The sequence below is a fragment of the Grus americana genome, chromosome 2 (genome assembly GCF_028858705.1).
Source record: "Grus americana isolate bGruAme1 chromosome 2, bGruAme1.mat, whole genome shotgun sequence".
In the NCBI taxonomy this organism is placed as follows: domain Eukaryota; kingdom Metazoa; phylum Chordata; class Aves; order Gruiformes; family Gruidae; genus Grus; species Grus americana.
In genome coordinates this window covers 51,604,979-51,625,912 of record NC_072853.1, presented here as the reverse complement: position 1 = coordinate 51,625,912, position 20,934 = coordinate 51,604,979, and the positions used below count along the sequence as shown (strand labels likewise).

The window sequence follows — 20,934 nt, the reverse complement described above, 5'->3', positions numbered from 1 at the left end:
GTGGTTGTTCCCAGCTGTTGATCTGAAGAAACTTCAGGGAAAAAGATCAATATAGAGGCTAGGCTGCCTAGAGTCCCTCTAGTGTTCTCTGAAACAGTATGTACATCTTCAACCCAGTGGGGGCTCCACATAAACCTATCCTCTCCAGCATTGCTTGTTAAACAAGTTAGAGTTCAGTCCCATGTAATGCTGTGCAACTTAAGTTCCCAATAAGGCTCTTGAGATTTCTGCATGCTCAATATTTTTTAGTCTTTTGCAGAATTGAACCCTGGATACAATCATCCACTAAGCATCTTGCATAATTCTTTGGTTCTGTACCAGTTTGTCTGCAAGTTTCTGTTAGGCACAACATTATTTTAATTCAAAAATACAGCAGCGTGAATTACCTAAACGAATAGATTTTTCTAGGGTCTTCTCATGTTGTTGGAAAACTTAATACTTTCCTTTATAATGTTGAGTAGAAATGGAATAGCAATTCCAGTTCACAAGCAAAGGTATGCCTACTTCTGTTCTCTTCACCAGAACCCTGACTTCTTACCTAACTTACTCATGAAAAGAATAACTTTATAATTTGGTAATATATACGGCTAATTTGCACTAAGTAAACTACATTCATTTGTCCTAGCTCACTAAAAGATTATTTTTTTTTTAACTCACAGAAGCAAAAATGCAACAATTCAGTTGAATCCTAGGCAGACATTTTTTAAGCGGGGAAAGTTTTGTTTCCTTACAATCTTCTCTGTCCTCAACTTGTTATGCAATTTTTCAGTAATTTGCCAAGGTTTGAAGACAGGTGGAGTGTGTGGATTTAAGTACTGAGCTAACACTATACCTCAACTCACTATAAAATAATCTCAAATGTTTTTGTGGCTAACAGGACTTAGTATATACTGTTTATACAGCAAAAATGGCTGGGTTTTAATGGGGTGTTTTACAGCAACATGGTTAAAATATAGCTCTTCACAAACCATCTACAATTTGCACTGTCTGCCCCACACAGGCTAGTAGGGTGTTCAAGCGTCTCAACCACAACAAAAGCCAAAATTACTGTTGAGCATTCATTTGCCACGCCCACATTAATTAGCAGGCCTGTTCGAGTGTGGCCATGTGTAACCCTCTCACCAGCTGCTGGAACACCTGTACACTGCACACTTGTCCCTTAACTCCCATCACAGACCTGGGGAACAAGTGCGTTGCATAGTAACTATGGGTACTAAACCATAGTGTCACATACATGCGTGTGCAGAACATACGTATACTACTTGTATAGAGTCTGTGCTGTTGTGCCCGACATAAATTTCTGATGTGCTTGTGCCAGTGAGTGACATGCTCCGGTTGGTTTGCTCAGTAACCGGTCCTCCTCTACCCACAAAAATGCGTGTGCATAGACTGTAGGGTTGGGGATGGACCCCCATAGCACTGCGTACGCATTGCAAAATGCTATCAACTGCTCCGCTGTGTTTCTCTTGATGGACAGATGGACAGATCAAGATGCTACCACTGAGGAGGACATCTCCTTGCTTATTGTTTGGTTGGTAGCTTTTGGCATAATTTGTAACGCTCTGCATCATTTTTATGGAGCTTCATGTAGTAGCCAAAGTGTTACCAAAGCCCTGGGCTGGCAGATGTTTCCTGTTGCGATGTCGCAGGTGGGATCTCACCTCTAGCCCCATGCAGCACTTGGAGGTAGAGAGGAATGGTCTGAGCTAGCTCTGTCAGCTCTGTCAGCAAGGGGAGGGCAGCAGCACCATGGGGCTTCTCCAGCACTGACTGCATCCAAACAGCTGTGAGGTCTGGGTGTCCTTTTGGCACAAGGGCTGACTGCCTCCGACCCAGAAGTGCACCCCAAGGCACCCATTACGGGTGTGCAGCCATGCCAGTACAGGGACGTGTGTCTGAAACGGCAGGGCACTTGCATGTGTGGGGATGCATACGCTGCAGGCGTGGATGAGCAAACGTTGGTGCTGGGACTGGTGGGTGCAAACGCAGCTCCCAGGCCAAACCCTGCTCTCGTCGCAGTCCTTCTGCGTTCAGCGATGCCAGGTGGAGGCCTTAGCCCCTGGCGACCCCAGGGCAAGGGCCTTGTGTGTTCAGGGAGCATGTACTGGAGAGCCTAATCAGTTCTGCAAACTGTCCCAACAAGCCCTTCTCGGGCAGCCTAGGTTGACTGTCATACTACTGTGGTCAGGGCACATCTCTGTCAAGCCGCACTCGCTACAGGGCTCCATTAGCTTTTCCTTTGCTTTTCCTTCGTGCGGAGGAGTCGGAGGATGCGTTCATTTTTTGTTAGCTCAGCTGGCAGTTCATTTGCCTGGAACAAAAACCCTTCAGGTTAGCAAAAATGCAGGAGTATTTCCACACAACAGTTTAAAAGCATTAAGCTCTAAAGAAGATGGTACTGAGCGTTGTAACAGTGTGGTTACTCCAGTGTTGTCTCCACCACGGCTGGAGATATCTTAAGAAGTCACCTTTCCACAGTTCTTCAAAACAATCCTAGCATGGGATTTGTGTAGTCAGCTTATTTTGTGCCGACTGTCCAGGCTAAATTGTATTCCTTAGGCTCCCTACGCTTCTGCCACAAAATTAAAAGAAAACATAGCTCGTGATTTTTTGGGGGGATATGAGGCAGGTCTTTAAGTACCACAGTCCATAAAAATCTGAGGAAATACTTTAATTGCTATGAAATAGTCGGTGTTATTTTGTAGGATTGGTAATAGAACATCAGAGTTTGGTCCTCTGTATTTATTGAATACAATTTTGGTAAAATAAAGTATTTTAATGAAGCTATTTCTGAAAGCCAGTAATTCTCTCCTGCAAATGTATTCTGTTGCACCAAATTGCATGTTATTTAAAAAAAAAAAATCAGTAGGAGAGGTTACAGTCACAGACTTTCTTATCAGAAAGTCTAATTACCATCAGTAGCAGAAAAATCTTGGACATTGCTTGGATGATAGTATCAAAACAAAATGCCTGCTAACGTGAATTGCTGTATGAGGCGGTAACTCTGCTGCCGTCAAGTGGAATGATACAGAAACAGGCACCACAGATTAAATTGTAAGATATGGGAAAGATGCGTGTGATTTGGGTTATTTTTTTGTATTAGCAATGTGCTGAATTCTAACCAAGTTTTCATATCAAAGGCACACAGATACATATTTCTCTTGCTGAGGAAATATCCTCTTTACACATCTGTATGGAGATATGAATATAACTTGTGACTTACCAAAACAGTAATGGATTACTGTTTCCCTAAAGAGCAACCTAGCTAGCCCATGACTAGTTATAGTTAACAATTTAATCTGTGGTGCTCGAGTGAGTGAATGCATGGTTTGGTTATTCTCAGATTGATGTAACTTCACAAGAACCGGCATCACCAGTGGCACTGCCTAGCGCCCTTAGAAATACTTATATACAGAAATAAATGGACCGAACAATGGTGCTTCAGGAGAGGATCGAGAGGCAACCATGGACCAACACAGAAACATGGACTTGCACCACCCACGTGGCGCGCACGGCTCTGCCGCTCGGTGCTTCCCACCTGCTCCTCACCCAGGATGGCGTGCCAGGACGTACCTTGTTCCTCAGGCAAGGGTCCGCTCCTGCTTCGAGGAGCAGTGCCACTGTCCTCACGTTGCCACTCAGGACGGCCGCGTGGAGAGCAGAGGTCCCGTTCTAGAAAATACCAATGGAGATGTTTGTACCATGCACGGGGAGAAATCAAAAGGCAGCAAAACACTAATAGTTGCAAAGAACAAGCCTATGAACAAGAAAGAAATAACATGGAAGATGTTGGGTCATCAAAGGTATAGGGTCTGATTTAGACAGGGTGCTGGCAGGCTAGTGGGCTAGGAAGGAGGTGATTTTAAATGCTTTAATAAAAATGAGAGTCAGGTTCATTTTACCACAGCGATATTTCCCTTTAAAAATTACCCTTGTCAATAGATTAGAGGTGAAATGGACATAGCACTTGCTTCTGCCTGGCAAAATCACCCATTAGCAAGTGAAACAGAAGCACAAGCAGTAATGGAAACCATCTGTGCACTTTATCTTCTTTCTCTGATGATTAATGATCTCAGTGTCAGACAGCTGAATGGTGATTTTTTTTTTATGGCTGGCTTTTTGTTGGTGGCTGCAAACTGACAGTTCAAATAAGTGTGCAAGCTATTTCATATTTGTAATTAACAACTAAGTTAATTCCACCTGGATTTTCAAGTACATAAAAATTGCCACTTAGTTGCATGCACAGAGGCTATCTAAGTATGTGATTTATAGGCACATAAAATTAGATCATCTATTAAAAAGCAGCTTCCAAATATCTGTTATTTTTCCAGTCACTCTTTCAATTCAGAAGAAAACAAAATGAAGTAGAGAATCTGCTTACAACAGATCTCTTAGGATACTATTTTGCTAACTAAATGCAATAGAGGGCAGGGTATAATGCTAAAAACTGTACTGTTGAGAGCAATCCATTTACTGCAGAAATAAAATCAGATGATGAAAAGCAGGAGAATTCCTTCTATGACACAATGTGCTTCCTCATTCCAAGAATCAAATTCACAATTTCGTTTGGAAAGATTCATTTGTGCATGGCGTTAAAGGCTAAATAAGATAATTTCATTTTTCTTTTGACTTTTTTGGGCTCAAGCTCTTTATCGTCTTCCACTGCCATTGTCATAAATGTCAGTTCTTTCATCAGACCCTTTGCCTTCTTGAGTTTCTGCCTAAAAGTCTGTGTGTTTCTCTACTGACCTTCAGCAGGCCAAGTGTAGGAGAGAATTTCAGCAACTCTTCTATCACATTGTTGTACCCTTTAATGGCAGCCTTCAGTAAAGCGGTCGTGCCGTCCTTTAAAAGAGAGAGGAAGGTCAGTTCAGTTGTTACCAATGCTTCATCTGCTTTCCCCTTGGCTGGAGGGAAACGCCAGCTCTCCCCCACACCCCTGAGAGGTGGGTCTCCTCTGCTCATCGTCTCTGAGGAGGCAACTCCACAACATATGTTACTGGGTTTAGGAGGATTGTTCCTCTGGCAGGTGAAAACTTCAGGGTAAAATGAACCCGTGACACCATACATCATCTTTGTCTCTCATTTATAAGGTCATTTCCATTCTCTTATTCCAGGAGGTCCCTCCAGGAAGCTGTCCCTGACACAAAGGGGAAAAGGGAGACCATGGTGAGACTTTACAGCCTGGCAAACAGGATGGACTCTGGGGACACCAGGCCTCCATTCAAGCAGCCTTGGAGCCTCAAAAAAAGCTAGGAAGTGTTAAGCTGCAGACAGAGCACAGGAAGATGTGCTACTCACATCCCGTGCAGCATCTCGCTCGGCTCCCCGGAGCAGCATCACTCGCACCACTTCGCTGTGACCCATCTGCGATGCAATCCACAAGGGTGCCGTCCCATCCTGCAAACAGAAAAAAGACTGCTAACGCTTTCACTTCGAGATCCTGTGCTCCCTGGTATTTTGCCGCCCAAGTCTGCCTGCTGGAATGGATGTACTTCAATTCCACAATTAAATCTTGCATCACAGATAGACATATGCAGAGTTGCTTCCAAAAGCACGTGGGAGCTCAATGTATCAAGTCAGAACCACCCCAGTTGTGGAGTAGAGCCATCCTCAGCCTGAAATGTGCATCGCGGTGTGAACACCTAAAGTCCTCTTTGGTTTACCAGCTGTGCTTAAAATACATAGGGAAATTTGAAATGTAAAGGCCAAAGGTATCCTGTGTAGTTTGAACTCTAGGTGGCTAGGTGTGACAGAAGATACAGGCAAATCTCAGCACGCATGGGCAAATTCTGCAGCTGTGTCTCTGTACAGGTGGAGTGGAAGTTTACAGAAGCTAAGGAACAATGCAAGATGATCACCAACTTTCAATGTTTAGTTACATTATTCACCCTAAGGGAATCTGGTAAAAATGTCCTGCCTTACAGTGATGGTATTTCACAAATTTTATCTTCAAGAATTCCTCTAGAAAACAAGGCAATTATCAAGGAATCCAGTGTGAAGCAACCTGGTTTGGAAAAAAATGTCCTATGCAATCATTATTTGAGCAAAAAAACCTCAGAAAATAAAATGCACATTCAGAATAAGATGAACTTTGTGATGGATTTCCATCCCAATCCAAAGGTGAGTTGAAGCACTAGAAGTATTTCTTGCCGCAGTTAGAATTTAGTTTTGTGTCTTTTCCTCCTTTTGCTTCCAAATGTCCTGATTCTCCAGACTACAGGAGGACTCCAGCAGTTATGTGGTGCCAAACTGATTCTTGTGGGCCTTTAACCAAAGGCTTTGCCTGTATGGACTTTAACGTAAAAGTGAGGCCTCACGTAGCAGGGTGCCTGCTTCTGCCTTCAGCGCTTGCCAGTTCCCCTCGTCACCCTCAGCAGCCTGATGACTTGGCAGGAAAAAGGAAGACAAAATACACTGGGGCTTCCAAAAGAGCCTTAATGAGAAGTTTCAGAAGAAAACAACTTTTTACTTTAAATAAGGTATTTCCACCTTGATCAAAGAAGCAATGTCTCTCCTCAGTGCCAACTGAAGATTCATATGACTTGCTCATGCAATCCAAAAAACACATTGTTGAACCAGTTCTCCGCTTTCTATGGGCTAGTGACTTAATCCTTCGGAAGAAACAGAAACGTTATTTCTTCCTTTGATTTAATATTCTGGGCATCCCTTTTTCTGATTCTGAGAAAGAGCAAATGCACATCCTGAGATCTTTGGTCTTCTCAAATGGTAAGGAACAAGATCTTTGTCCACTCTTGTATCATTTCTCTATAAATTAACTCATGGAAATTAGTGATTGACCTCATTCCAGTATATATTCCATTAATATAATGAGAGTTCTTTGCGATTCAAAAATAACAAAGGGTGTCTTGTATAAGTGCATGTGATGTTAGCATGATGGCAAAAACTGTCCCTCTCCAATTTACAGTGTTTTCCCTACCAGTAAGCTGACACTTCCTATTTTTTTCTAATTTCCCCCCACCAGAGGGCAATAGGGACACTGAAAAAGCCTATAAAACTTGGAAAATATCCGAGAGCAGCCTCCACAATTTAATCTGCATGAAGATCCAATGCTGTGCAAATCCACACTTCTATTTATGCAAGAAATGCATGCACAAGCACAGCATGGGGAACATGCTTTCTTTTACTCATAGTGAAGTTTCTAAGAACAACTCTTATTTTCAGATATAAATGAAAAGGAGCAGAAGGAAATACAAGTGTTGGGTAACATCACTGTTACCGTTAACTGTCCTTAATAATATTGCTGTTAGACATCATCCTCAGTATCCCAGTGAGAGGCTAGAGGGAAAAGTACATTGTAAGAGTGACTGTCTTGGAGGACTTTGCCTGAAGAGAAGAACGATGATGAAGTTGATGGTGGGCTCACATTGACTATTGTCAGCTTCTCTCTCTGAAGCAAACAGCATCTAACAGGCAGGTTTATGCAAACGTGTATAGTATTTACATGGAGTAGATGAGAATTCTGTCCATTTTCATGTTGGTGTACGCTACAAAAGAGATACTACATTGTACTAAGAGGCCACATGAGAATTCCTGTGACTTGGAGATGAGTCAGGAAGAAAGTGATAGCAGGGAAAGATGCTGTTCAAAAACTACTTTCCTTTCCTTGTCCCTCTGCCCACCCAGCAGACTGCAGACCGTTACATTCCTAGAACAACGTTAAATACCCCATGTGTTTTTCAGCTGTGCTTATTTCTGTATTTGATTACAAGCTTATATATATTGACTACATCTCATTATATCCAGCAGCCAGCCATTGTAAATATACTCTGACAGAAATTTCTGATGCTTTTTCTCTTACCCATTAACTAATGACTTTGCTTTGCAGCTTTGAATCTCAGAATTTGCTTGTGGCTTGGAGTTTTAGAAAGGGTCAGATTAGGGTAGGAGGTGAAATACTCCTCAAATTCCCAGTAAGGACTTCCAGGGACAGACAGCCCCTACTCTCAGGCTACTTGGCATCACCTTCTCCATCAGTCCACTCACACCACTACACCAGCTGAATTCTTGCTAATAACAAATTGCTTGCTTGTCTGAAGTCTACACACTACACGGGTTTACTGGCTTACATATATGTGTAATTGCATATCATGTGTTAAGAAAAAAACATGAATTCTCAGAGTATTTTGAATCTGCTTTGCCAGCCAGAGTAAAGCCTGCTGGGACACAGGCTGCCAAGACAGAGCGTAAAGTTCATTGGCAAATAATCTTCTCACTTTGTTTTGAGTGGGAGAAGCAAAGAAACATCTCCCACATCAGGCTTCAGACACTGCCCCCAGCTCTGTCTAGACAAAAAGATGACAAAAGAATTCCTGCTCAGCTCTGTAATGTCAGAAAGAACAGAAGACGGCTAAAAAACACGAGAAATTACATTGCCAGGGAAGAAAGTCGCCAGGAAGCTTCACTATCTGGCCTTGTGAGAACTGAGCTGAAGGGCCTGCACATGGAGACCCAGCACCATCCGAGATGCTCTACGGTGTCAGGAGCACCCCCGTGGGACTGGGAGATGGGGCGTGAGACTGAAGGGGAACTGGTACCCACTGCAGCAGCAGGAGGAGACATACAGGGCAGATGCACATGCCTAGGCAGATGAATTAAGCCCCCAAATCCACAAGGAAGAGAGGAAAACCTGGACACCGTGAGGAAGGAGAAACATGAACTCACACCTGGCACTCTGCAGCTACGGCCAGCCCTGTATTTGATGTCACATTGCTTAGAAAGGTTTCCTACAGCAGCAAGAGCAGTGTGGTTTGTAACTGACAGGGGGAGTCATCTGGCTGGCGTCGAACCTGCCCCAGCTAGAGCTACATTCCTCATGACCAACATGCCACCTTCGAACAAAGTACAAATTTGTTTGTTAGTAAGAAAGAGACTGAAGTCCATCCAACCATTACTTTACTAATTAAACAGTAAAAAAGTTCCATTTGTTAAGGAAATGTTTCAGGTTACAGTGGGCCCAAATACAAATGCCATGGACTTATCCAGGCATAATCTTAGCAGGGATCGGAGGTACCCTGAAGCAAAGTAAGCCCGTATTGCCGGAGATGAAACAGAGCAGGGAGGAACATTCACACAGAGTCAAGTCTTTGCCTCAACTAAGATTTAAAAATGCCTCATGAAACATTGTGTTGTAGAAATTGGATTAGAGAGCTAAAAAAATATCGTCAGAAAGAATTAGCTGGGCCATTATAATTATGGTTAGCAGAATGCAGGTTTTTATGGCAACATAGTGGGACTAAATCTAAGGCTCCCCAACTGTATTTTGACCTACTCAAAAGGCATTAATGCATACCTTGGTCCATCCTTCTACACTGATCTTTTAGACTGCATTAATTAACAGCTTTTAACAACACATCTTAATCTTGATCTTGGGAGACAGTGTGGAGGTAGCCTAGGAGCAACTAAAGCATCAGTCCAGGGAGCAGCTGCTAGCATAGCTCTGGTGCTGGAGAGGTGGGAGAAGAGGCAGCAGGAAAATTACTTTAGTTTGGGCACATAAAATACTAATCCAGTTTTCTTACACTACAGGAATAGCAGGGAGGCCAGGGAGGCTATGCAGACCCATAGACGCAGCAGAAGTCATACAGATTGATCTCTGCTGCCAGGCTATGATTTGTCAAGCTTTTTGGTGTAGATGAAAGGAAATCTTGAAAATACCTGGCAAAGCATGTCACATGCTACGTTGTTCACTGTTATTAGAGTTTTCACATTCATTATTCCTGCCTGCTGATTTTTTACTTGCTGCAGTCAATGATCACAGCCACCTGGCAGCTGTACATGACTGATTGCAAGGACAAGACCTTATCCCATCAATTTAAAATGTGCAGTGAAGACCCAGGACAGCTACCTTGCCTGCAGGGTTTCAGCAGACCACAGGGGAGGTTGTCTCAAAGCAGGCAAAGATTCCTGGGACATAACATACATATCCTTTAATGATCAAACAGCAGCCCCACTGCCTTCAGAGGAGCTCATTTCATGCTTATGGTTGCCACTGGTCGTATGTGTTTGCAGGATCAGGCCCACTAGAGTAACTAGCTGGAAATGGGGACAGCAAGGCTTTCCATATCTATCAAAAACTTCCAGAGATGAAGGTAACACTCATGCTTGAGTTTCAAAGTGCACAGGGATGACACAGAGTAAAACTAAAAAAAGGTAAAACTGAAAGTAAAAGCTTTTTTCAAAGATCAGCTTCAGCACCAAAGCCACAGTACTGAAGGCCTGGTGATTTCAGTATACCAAATTTAGTATTGTCTCCCACTAGAGTTCCCAGATTTCCAATAGCTTTTCCAAAGATTTCCAAAAGAACGCAGGGATGTGGTAGGCTGTGTAGACTTTCACAAGTAACTTGGTACAACAGAAGCAGATTAGCAGTTGCAAGAGGTAGTGCAAGGCCCTTACATCAGCATTATATACAGCTGGAGGGTTTTATTTTGATTTATCTTGGTCCCTGGCTCAAACGTGCATGTGGTTCAAACCTGCTCGAAGGATCAGTCAGTGGTTTGATCTGCTTTAGGGTGTAAGTGCAACTGGTGCAGACCTAGACCAGAGCTTCCAGTTTCACTTCTTCCAGAAATGATCTAGTTTGCATGCAAGCAGAAATGACTGGGGCACACACTTCAAAACCACATTACCAATCTGAACTAAAACACGGACGCAGGCACAGCCACAATCTGCCTAACAGTGAAACACCTCCATGGGAACCTGATACCCGGAGAAAATTCCAGTGTTAATTTTTCATAACTGCAAAAACGTAGACCCCAGCTCTGCCCTGAAATGTGGAGCTCACCTGCCGTGGCTGGTTAACCTTTGCTCCTGAAGAAAGCAGCAATCGGATGACATCCAGATAGCCTCCTTGTGCCGCCAGGAAAATTGCAGAAGCTCCATCCTAAGAACAAATACATCCAGCTTACCCTGTGTTGAAATGATGCCATTTTTCCACACAAAACCAAACCAAACTGAATCAAGTTCTCATTCGTAAGCCATTATGCTGTGTAACAGCAGATATACAGCCATGCTCAACAAATAATTACCAAAATCCAAAGTCTAGTTCATAAAAAACTATGGTAACATTTTCATTCAGTATGCACAAGTACTGACTCCCATCATGTATTAAACCACGCATTAGATCCTGGGTCTGGAATACTAACAGTCTAGTTCATTGAAGCATTGGTCTACAATTCATTCCTGTACAGGTTCATTTAGCTTTTATATGTTCATGCAAAAGTGTTCTGCTACATAAACACATGATGAAAACATGTTCAAGTGCTTTTCAAGACTGGAGACTCCAGCACTGAAGTCTGTCCTCGAGGTTGAAGGAGTAAGTACTGTGCCATGCTACTACCCCAGCAGCTACCGTGCCACTGCTCTGCCACGTCTTGTAGAAGAAACTTCACCTGTAATGTAACAATGTAAAAGTAACACATGCAAGACAGGATATCTCATAGCCCTATCAGAAATCAGCATTTTCTTGCAAAAAGCTTGTGAAAGAACAAATTCTGAACAAATATGGGATTTTATTTTTCCTCAACATGTCTTTCATGTGCAGATGTTCTCAGAGTTTGGCTTCACAGAAACTTCTTCCTTAGGCAAAAAATTTCAGTCACATTTCATTAAGTTTTTTTGATGAAAAAAATTCAAACAGCATTATAATCCATCCAACCATTTCCAGTGGAAATCTGCATCAAGGGTGGGACAGGTGTTTACCCATCCTATATCCACAGCACTCAGCACAGAGCGTGCTAGGGCAAGTTTTCCCAGGAGGTGAGACTCTTTTAGCTTAAATAGAGACATGGATGAACCCTTTCACTGCATTTCAGAGGTGCAAGTACACATTTCATGCCTAATCATGCATATGCTTATCACAAAATACAGAGCATTTTAGTGGAAGCCTGTTCTTGACCTTGTTGGCATACCACTATGTTGGAACTGAATGCTGTTGTCTGCCGAGAGATACTGCTTAGCTGCTCCTCTTCCTGCAAAACTTAGCAGACTTAGTGAAGAATGAACTGAATATACCGCCCCAGGGACTGAATTTAGAATGTTTGACCTTGATTTCAAGACAAATGTCCTGGTGAACAAGAGAGGTGTCTGTCGGCACTGCAAATGCACACCCCTGGGCCCTCCGAGGGGCTCTTTTCTCTGGTTGCTATGCAAGTATATGAAATATGGTGATGGTATGAGGTCCTTTGCAGCCTTCCTCCAGAGACAGGTATAGTGAGAACACTTCCATTTAGAAAGTAAACTAGGTTGTATAATATTAAAAGAACTCTTTATTGTAGCATCAATCAAGATGGAGAACCTTGGGTTCCCTATCACCCAACCATTTTTAAAGTTATTAGTCTTTTATACTTGATTTGAATTGATGCTGTAATGAGAAAGCTGTTTTTAGGCTATAACATTTCTGCAAGAAATACCGTTTAGTTAGGGTATTGTCTTGTCTTCTCCTCTATCCCTCACGTGAGTCACTTTAAGATTAAAACATCTATCTTGATGGTTTTGGGAGGACTACCCAAATGCATGCTTGAAATCCTTCTCATTTGGTCGCCTGCCAGTGAAACTGCCAGCCAGATATCACTTTGCAAATGCAGCTTGGCGATATCCCACAAAAGGAGCCAGGCTAACACTCGTTTTCGAGAGATTGTGTTCTTATTTTATTAAGCAGCCATTTCTAACTGGTTTTGCCCAATGGCTGAGAGCAATAAAAATACGGCTCTAAATCCAGTTGCAAATATTGCTCATTTCCAGGAGAGACAACAAGGAAGTTATTTTACTACCTTCACTTCTAGGTAGGTGCCTGCAGGTGTGGCAGTATGGCTATTTTTAAACCGAGTGGTAACCCCTGGGATTACCATGCAGAGGTATGAATCACTGCCTCAGATTAGAAGGGCAATTGCTATTTACACAGCAGCGAGGGTGGAACGCCCTTCTTTATAAATATGGGGTGAGGGCAGCACAGAGGTGAGGACCCCCTGTGCGAGCACTGCACAGCCCCCAGCGCGCTGGTGGCTTCTGCAGTCGCCAGCCTTCGGCTCTGATGCACGCTTGTGCAACAGCATCCTGCAGATCCAAAGCCAATGGAAATGGCTGAAAAAACTCACATCTCCCTGGGGAACAACTTCTTCTTTATCAGTCTTGAGTGCCCTGGGGTAGGAAAGAGTGGTGGGAAGTGGAGGGAAAATCTGCCACTCGTTTCTGTTGAATGCCGAAAAGCTCAATTTATTTGTGTCTCTGTGGAAGTAAATTAAATCCAGTGCTTCATTGGCTCAATCCAGCTTTCTGAAAAGTCAACTAAACAATGTCAGTTCAGCCATTTTAACCATTCTTTGCCCAAAACGCTGGCAAGCTAGAGATGCACAAATACCAAATAACATCATTTTAACTGATTTTTAAAAAATATTTTAAAGATATTTAAAGATTTAAAGATTTTAACTTTTACTACTCTTTCTGGCAGAAAACTGATGAAGTGATTCTCTAGTACCTCAGGGGCTTTATAACTATTCACTCTTCTGTCTGCAGTGCAAATCATGGTAGAATGTGACATGGTCTTTTGTTCAAGGCTAATAGATAGCACAAATCTGATCCAGATTTGGTACATACTCTTCATACAGATAATGAACCAAAAAGCAGACAAAATATATTTTCTGATTTTGTGCTACTTCTCCCAGGATTATGAAAAGCAGACAGTTAACAAAATTCACATCTTAGAAGAGCAGACTACTATAAACCCACAACACTTGGCAAATGCTTCTCTGTGCTGGAGCCAGAGTATCTGCTGTTGTCCAACCAACAGCACATTTGTTCCACCACCAGTGTTGTCAATATTATCTGAGTCAAATAACTCACATAAAGTTGATCGTGAATGTTGGCACCGTGCTTCAACAGAGTTTCCACTACTTTTGCATGCCCGTACTGACAAGCAGCTAGAAGAGCAGTACCTCCATCCTGTGAAAAAGCAAAGAATGGGTACAGTCAGGTGAGAGGGCAGGTGCTGGACTGAACATCACCATAAAAAAAAAAAAAGCAAAGTTTAAGGCTTTTCAGAATTGGGCTTGCAGCAGTTCTGTAGTGACTAGCTACTGAATCTTTCAGAATTTTAGTATCAAGTCTTGCCATATAAATCTTTAAACTTGTCTCTGTCACTATAAACATTTTTCTCCTGAGGGTTTTTTTAGTGAGGGACAGGAACTAAGAAAATTCTACTTTTTGTTTCTTGTCTTCTGCCTCCCCACTAGAAATTTTGTTCCCTCCACAACTCCAAGACCCTCCATCTCTCCTCCCTTTACAGCCAAATCCCCCACCCCTGCCAAGCTCTTCCACCTATTGAAGGACAGCACCCCTTTCCCCTGCTCCAAAGCCTACTGATCATCTACTCTTTTTTGGCCAGAACCTCGTGCCCTGCTGTGTCCTGCCTCTTACCTGTTGATTGTCGGCCTGAAGAAGACTAGGGAGGATGCATTTGAAAGTGTGCTAGCTAACTGTGGAAGTTGGAAGATCAAACCCATGACCATCAGTGAAAGCCCCATTACTTCTGCTAAAGAAGTGATCTGTGCAGGCAGGATCAATCCCAGGCAGTTATAGTTGCTGCACATCACCACTAAAGGGAGACCTAGCCACATGCATCAAATCCTGCTTGTAGAGTTGCTCCCTTGGGAGCCGTCTGAGAAGGGAAACACCTCAGGGTTGCTGACAGTTGACTGCAAGCCAGATGAAACAACTGAGATGATAGTAAATGTGGGTCTTGCCGTCTTAAACGCACTGTGCCCCACTCAAAAATTACCATTATTTTTGACACTGATATAGAGAAGAAGTTCTTATCTTCTGCTTGGGATGGCACCATGCCATCATGCAAGGATGATGCACACCCCAAGTCATCCACACCAGAGGTCTTCTCTCTCCTTCCCTGTTTTCTTCCAGTCTCAAGCCCCTCCTCCACAAGATAAGATATCTAAAGTATTTCAGATAAACAGTTTCCAGAGCTGTTATTAATGTGGGCAAAAGATTGTGTTTTCCCTCAGCCTTGTCTGAAACAGCTCCAAAGTTTTGTCTGAAATTTTCTGTACAGATACCCACAAGAGAAGTTACAGCTTGAGTGGCCAAATCTTTTATAATGGGAAGTGCCAATCAAATTTATTAATCTGTGGTGCTATTTCATGCCTGTAATAACCTCATGAAAACTCAGCCTCTGACATGAGGGACCCAGAGGGACTGACTATAGCTACTCTCAAACCCTCATATGCACCCTTCCTACGACATTGAAAAGCAAACAAGGCTTGAGTTCAGCAAAGTCACAGATGCGAAGCTGTTATGTGACAATCTAAGAATTGCATATTAAATCTGGATTATTTGAGTAAATATAGTGTGTAACCAGGCCAGTGGCGTTAAGTTACTCTATAGCTACAATGAGTCATTAGACTTTCCTGTCAAATTAAACTACCCTAATTTAATAGGAACTGCTAGAACAAACCACAAATGCAATCACAATGGTTCCTGGATTAAAAAACACCTTACACACACTTAAAAGACAATGGCTAAAGCTAATAGCTTCGTGAAACCTATTTCCTGTCCCCAACCAGCTCGAGGAGTAAGTTACCAGATCAAAGGGCTACAAACAAAAAACAAAGACACTTTTAAAGGTTCTTTCCCTGAAGGAAATGGAGCGAGAAAGGTTAGTGAGCTAAGAACAGAAACGATGCTATCCAGATTGGAGGTCCTCTGTGGAGAGGCAGGGAAGGACGAGTTTCAGGGAGCTTAAAAATATTGAGGTTCCCTGTCTGGAGAGTAAATAGACATGCTCAGTTAGCTGCATATGGGGATATTTGTTTATTGCTTCATGGTCTGGCTGTTGTTTTCTAAAATTCTTGTGTTCTAAACAAACTCCTGTTATTTTAAGAAGATTGTTTGGTTATTAACGTGATTTCTGGAGGGAACCAAATGAGTTCCCAAATAAAAGGCAGGCCTGCAAAGCTAACCACAGTTAGCACAGCAGAGCTGAAGCCCAATGCTTGGAGTTCAACAGTGTGATCCCACCTGGGGAGATGTCACAGCCTGAGGTTTAAGAAGGGAGACACTTCTTGCAGGGTATGTCTAAGTGTCTCAAAACAGGGATCCTGACCAAGTGTTTGGCTGAATCCAGTGAACAGTTTTAGACAGATACATTTTTTGAAAGAATAACACATGTCCAAAAAGATACCATTTAGATCTTTCAGGGTGACCAAGTTTCCTAGATCACCCTGGTCAGAGTTCAGGGATCAGAAAAAAGGCATTGTGTAGTCCCCAGGTCTAGCTGCCCACCATGATTCAAATAGTTACTGGGCCGGAGAGAATTGGGTAACAGCTCCTTGGCTCAAAGGTTTGGTCCTCAGTCAGGAAGATAACTGGGCTCTAAGACCTGCTTTACTGTGTCTCCTATGAAGCTGAATACATTCAAAAGAAGAGATGGAGATTCATTTGAATGCTTTGATAGAAAGACATGTCTTGCTGTAAGAAAAGGGAAGTTGGGATCAGAAATCTTTTTCACTGAAAAGACCATGCGGTAAGACAGCACTCAGGTAAATTGAGGAATTGTCAAACAGTGTGAAGGTTCATGGTTTCTTAGGAGGAGAAAAACTCAGCCCCCTCCTATCCCTATTGAGCTTCCATCTTGCTTTCTCTTACACTTTCTTCCTTTTTTGCCAGCACAAGAGCCTTTCCTCCAGCAAGTTCTAGCTGGAGACCCCAGTGGGAAGGCAGATGAGTTATGGGGGGAAAAAAAAGAAAAGTAAATGACAGAGTTTTAAAATCACTTTCAGCCATGTGATTCCCTCTTGTCTTTCTTTTTTTTTGCTTCAGCTGGGATGAGTAAAAAGCTGAAGCAGCATCTTTGGTACTGGCAAGCCTCTTGGAAACTCTGAGCAGGGCACCAAGTGGGAGCAGGGACACGTGAGTAACCACAGAGGCGCGTCTGGGGCAATCGCCCTTCTGCAGCGGGCAGGAGGCCGGTGGTGCAGCTGAGGGAAGGCACATCACCTTGGGTTTATTTCTTGCTCATATCCTGTTTTCCTGACACAATGTAGCTTCTATTAATCTTTCACTGTAGCTTCTATTAATCTTTCACTGCAAACCCTTCCAGCTCAGAGAGCAGCCAGCTCTCTCAGCTACCTCTGTGATTTTTCCTCTGAAACCGTTTTTCTTGTCCCCACACAGTCTCTCCTCCCTACTGGGGGCACGTACATCAGCTGTCAATCATCTCCCGTGTAAGCACTTGGAACAGCAGCACCTGATAAGACCACAATATCTGGCGTAGGCATCCCTATTTGCCTACCTCTTCTTTCACCTCTGTCATCGTCACCTGAAAGTAGCTTAGAATTATATGGTGTGTTATTATCTCTGAAAAATGCTACAAGAGAGGGGAATAGATCTTCTGCAATCACTACCTGCTGAAAAATATCCTCTGACATACCACTTGACCTGCCGTACAGCTCAGAAAACATGCCACCATGCAAACCCTTTTAAGAACCCACGTGCTTTTAACAAGTCTCAGAGTAAAAAAAGGACAACATGTTTCAGTTTATGATGCGCATGTCTAAGGATGCCAGATTGGGACAATGCAGAATAATATTATTGAATAATATGTATTTTATAATAAATATATAATAACCTTCAATAATACTATTTATTCTATTTACAACATCAGCAATTATTGCTAATTACTTTATTACACTCTTTTAGAATGTTTGCTTTGCCTGCTGTAGTGAATATCAACTCTAATAATATAAGGGGTAACAGGAATTGAATGCCTATATTGAGATAGCTCTCCAGCAATCTCATATATGAGTTACAAATATAGTAATTACAATTTACATTCAGGTACATGAAAAAGAAGATGTTGGGCTTTGCATTTTCTTGCTTTAAAATCTCTGTTTCCTAGGATACAGTCAATTTGTTTTCTTATTTCAATTCCACATCTTCATTTATAATAGAAAGTTCTTTGCAAATGGATTAATTTTGCATTGACCTTTAAAAATAGCCAGGATTGGCCATTTCTTTTCCAGCGCTGCTTCCAGCTGAGTGCTTAATTGGAAAATGCCTTGTCTCTAACCTGAAAAAGCATATTTTGTCAACTATATTGTTTCTGGGGTTTGGGGGAGGGCTGGGTGGGGGGGTGTGTGGTGTGGAGGAGCCTGTTATCTTAGTTGCCTGTTAACAGAACGATGGTCTGGTGGAATAATTCCAAGCTACAAACCCCACATTATTAAATCAGAAAACTGAACTGATACAAAAGCACACGAGCAGGCCAATGGAAGATGCATACTGCCAATGCAGTAGGTTCTCAGTGGTGCCTCCTGCTCACGTACACACTGCTGCACAAAGTACAAGGTGGTTTCCCACCCAGACTCAGTCTAAAAATTCAGTGGGTTACCAAAGCCCAGTCTGGAAGCTGTAAGCTTTTGGATTCCTGTGTCTAGATTCTCCTTTCAGAAGAAGAACTGCAGTCCCCAGGCAAGGAATGAGTGAAAGAATGAACATGGCAATTTCCAGGGTAGGTCCGAGCATTAATGATGAATCTAGCAAAGCCCTCGTGCTGCTGTTCAGAGACAGCAGATCCTTTCAACAAAGAGGGCATGGACATGATAGCTAACCTCAGCTTTTTAAACCAGTGTCACTTGAATCTTGCAAAGATTAGTTTTAACTCAGCTATCCTTTGTTCAGCTTTTAAGAGCCTTTTGAGGCACTATAGCTTGTGCCACGCTGTGAGTGCTGAAGTGGCTGATACACCTCTTGAAGAGGCAGTGAGAAGGACGGAGTGCTTGGACAGGCACATTTGATGCTGCTGGAAAATAGCCTCACATACACATCGCACGCCAGTTTGTCATGTTATGTCCTGTGTGAGTTGGTGCTGTCTTATGACCAGCTCGACTGAAAGTGGCAGAAAACTGTGAAGAATCTCCGTGCCGTTTCTCCTAATAACTCTGTCCCACATGAGATTACCCAGCGCTTTAAAATCCAGCTGTTGTATTGAACATTGCAGTCTCCTACATTGCCAGGTTCCACAGACGCACTCCCCGTTGTGTTAAACAACCACAATTTCATTCATGTTTTTAAATTTACTGATTGCTGCTGTGGTCAGAGAGTTGCTTACCACAAGCATAGCTCCCTGGGGTACTGGAATCCTACTGTGTGGGCATGTGTGGACTCTGGCCACAAAACCTCAGGAATTTTAGTCCCTGGAGCATAAGGGGTTGAGTCTCTGATGTTCCATCAATTCCCTTAGTATTTAAAGCCTATATTTCCAGGGACTCTGGAACGCAGGTATGGGTTGAGGGAATCATTCAAATCACAGACTATAACATCTTGAAAAATTGGTTACTGTGGGGTAAAGAACTATTCCTTCTTCAAACATGTCACTACGGATCCCAGGGTAAGTGACTGGACAAGTGTCCTCCCCAGATTATAGGAATGCTCCAAAATGTGGCCAGCATGTCAAGGGCAAGAATATTTAATGAAAATATGTTGCTTTTGGTTCTGTTTGCTGAAACCAGAGGTGCTAGTACTGCCTTGGGCAAAGAAACCGAGTTGATGTACTGCTGTCAGTGATGAACTGCTGTGGTTAATGCTGTTCACCCCATGAGGGGTGATGAACCAGACCCGGGCTCTGCCATCTGTGCTTTTGGCTATTCTAAGAAGATTTTGAAAAAGGATCTGCCTGAACAAAGAAATAGGAGCTCTGAGGTGCATTTCATCTTCTCGTCACAGATGGGTAAATGGGAATTTAGGGAGGACTGAAGCCATTATACTCTTGGTGGTATGCAGGGACATCCCAATATAGACAAAATTTCAGTCTATCCAGGTGAAGTACCTATACCTAAAATGGGATCCTACCTAACATGTACAAAAAGACCCTTTGTTCTTGTATTGGAGGACGGCTTAAGAGGAAAAACTGATATCACTCTCGAGGGACTGATCTTTGATCAACTTATGCCATTAAGTCTAGGTAGTAAAAGCTAGTCCAGAGTTAATATTCTCACAATATACTCAGAAATTGTTCAAGTGAGGAAATCCTTTTATCATCTTCCTGCTGCCATATCATGTTTCATGTGAATAGGAAAAAACAGCCTTGATTGTCAGAATGTATCAGCATGCAAAAATAGACCCATCATCTTACTTTATTCTTAAATTCAGTGGAGGCTCCAAATTCAAAGAGAAACTTCACTACATCGTTGTGGCCTTGCTGTGCAGCAAAGAACAGAGAAGTTGCACCTGACTGTAAGGAAAGAATGGATTAAAAAAACCCCAAACACATAACACACTTGACTGAAGTATATACATTTCAAATTAAAAGGTATTGAGCACAATCATTTGAATATCAGCTGAAAAGACATGATGATTTTGAGGACTGCAGAGGACTGCAGGTATCTTAGGCCCATTTTCTTCCCATTGCACTGAGAAATCTGTCCAGCATCATACACTGGAGTAAAATCCAAGTTTCACAAGGGCCTCCTGCACAGAGTTTCTAATATCCTCTTAGGATTCACTCACTTCTACCCAGTCAGCAGATTGGGAAAGCAGCCCAGAGTGAGAAAAGATAAGTCCTGAACAACAGATGAACAGCCAATTTGAAACCAACCCCTACTCCACCTGCTGCTACAACCTGAGACAAATAGGAGCATGGGATGGATTTGGATCAGGGCATGGAAAGACCAGGAAGGAGGTTATTTAGTGCAGCACAGCTCCACCGTGCTTGACTCCACTGACAAAATATGGCTGCTGTTGGCATAACTTATCCTTATCTCTTGCAGCAGTAGATCCCCATCCAGCCAAGCAGCCTTCGAGCAACTGTCACCAGCCCTGCAACTCCTGCTTTCCCTTAACCTCACTGAAGAGCCTGAAACCCTGTATTTTATACTAGTTGTATAGAAGGGAAGGGGAGGGAATGGA

At 42.7% G+C, this 20,934-nt stretch overlaps 1 protein-coding gene across 2 annotated transcripts in view; it reads right to left on the bottom strand.

The window, feature by feature from the left end:
* Positions 1-232: 232 nt before the first annotated feature.
* Positions 233-20,934, bottom strand: part of ANKRD29 (ankyrin repeat domain 29) — a 29,375-nt gene continuing 8,673 nt past the window's right edge. For both annotated transcript variants that reach the window (XM_054816256.1, XM_054816257.1), the window contains 7 exons: positions 20,162-20,260; positions 13,864-13,962; positions 10,808-10,906; positions 5,302-5,400; positions 4,750-4,845; positions 3,574-3,672; positions 233-2,311 (listed from right to left, as the gene is read on the bottom strand). In XM_054816256.1, the coding sequence (XP_054672231.1) occupies positions 2,228-2,311; positions 3,574-3,672; positions 4,750-4,845; positions 5,302-5,400; positions 10,808-10,906; positions 13,864-13,962; positions 20,162-20,260 (675 nt within the window). In that variant the 3' untranslated portion in view covers positions 233-2,227. The remainder of the gene's footprint in view (positions 2,312-3,573; positions 3,673-4,749; positions 4,846-5,301; positions 5,401-10,807; positions 10,907-13,863; positions 13,963-20,161; positions 20,261-20,934) is intronic.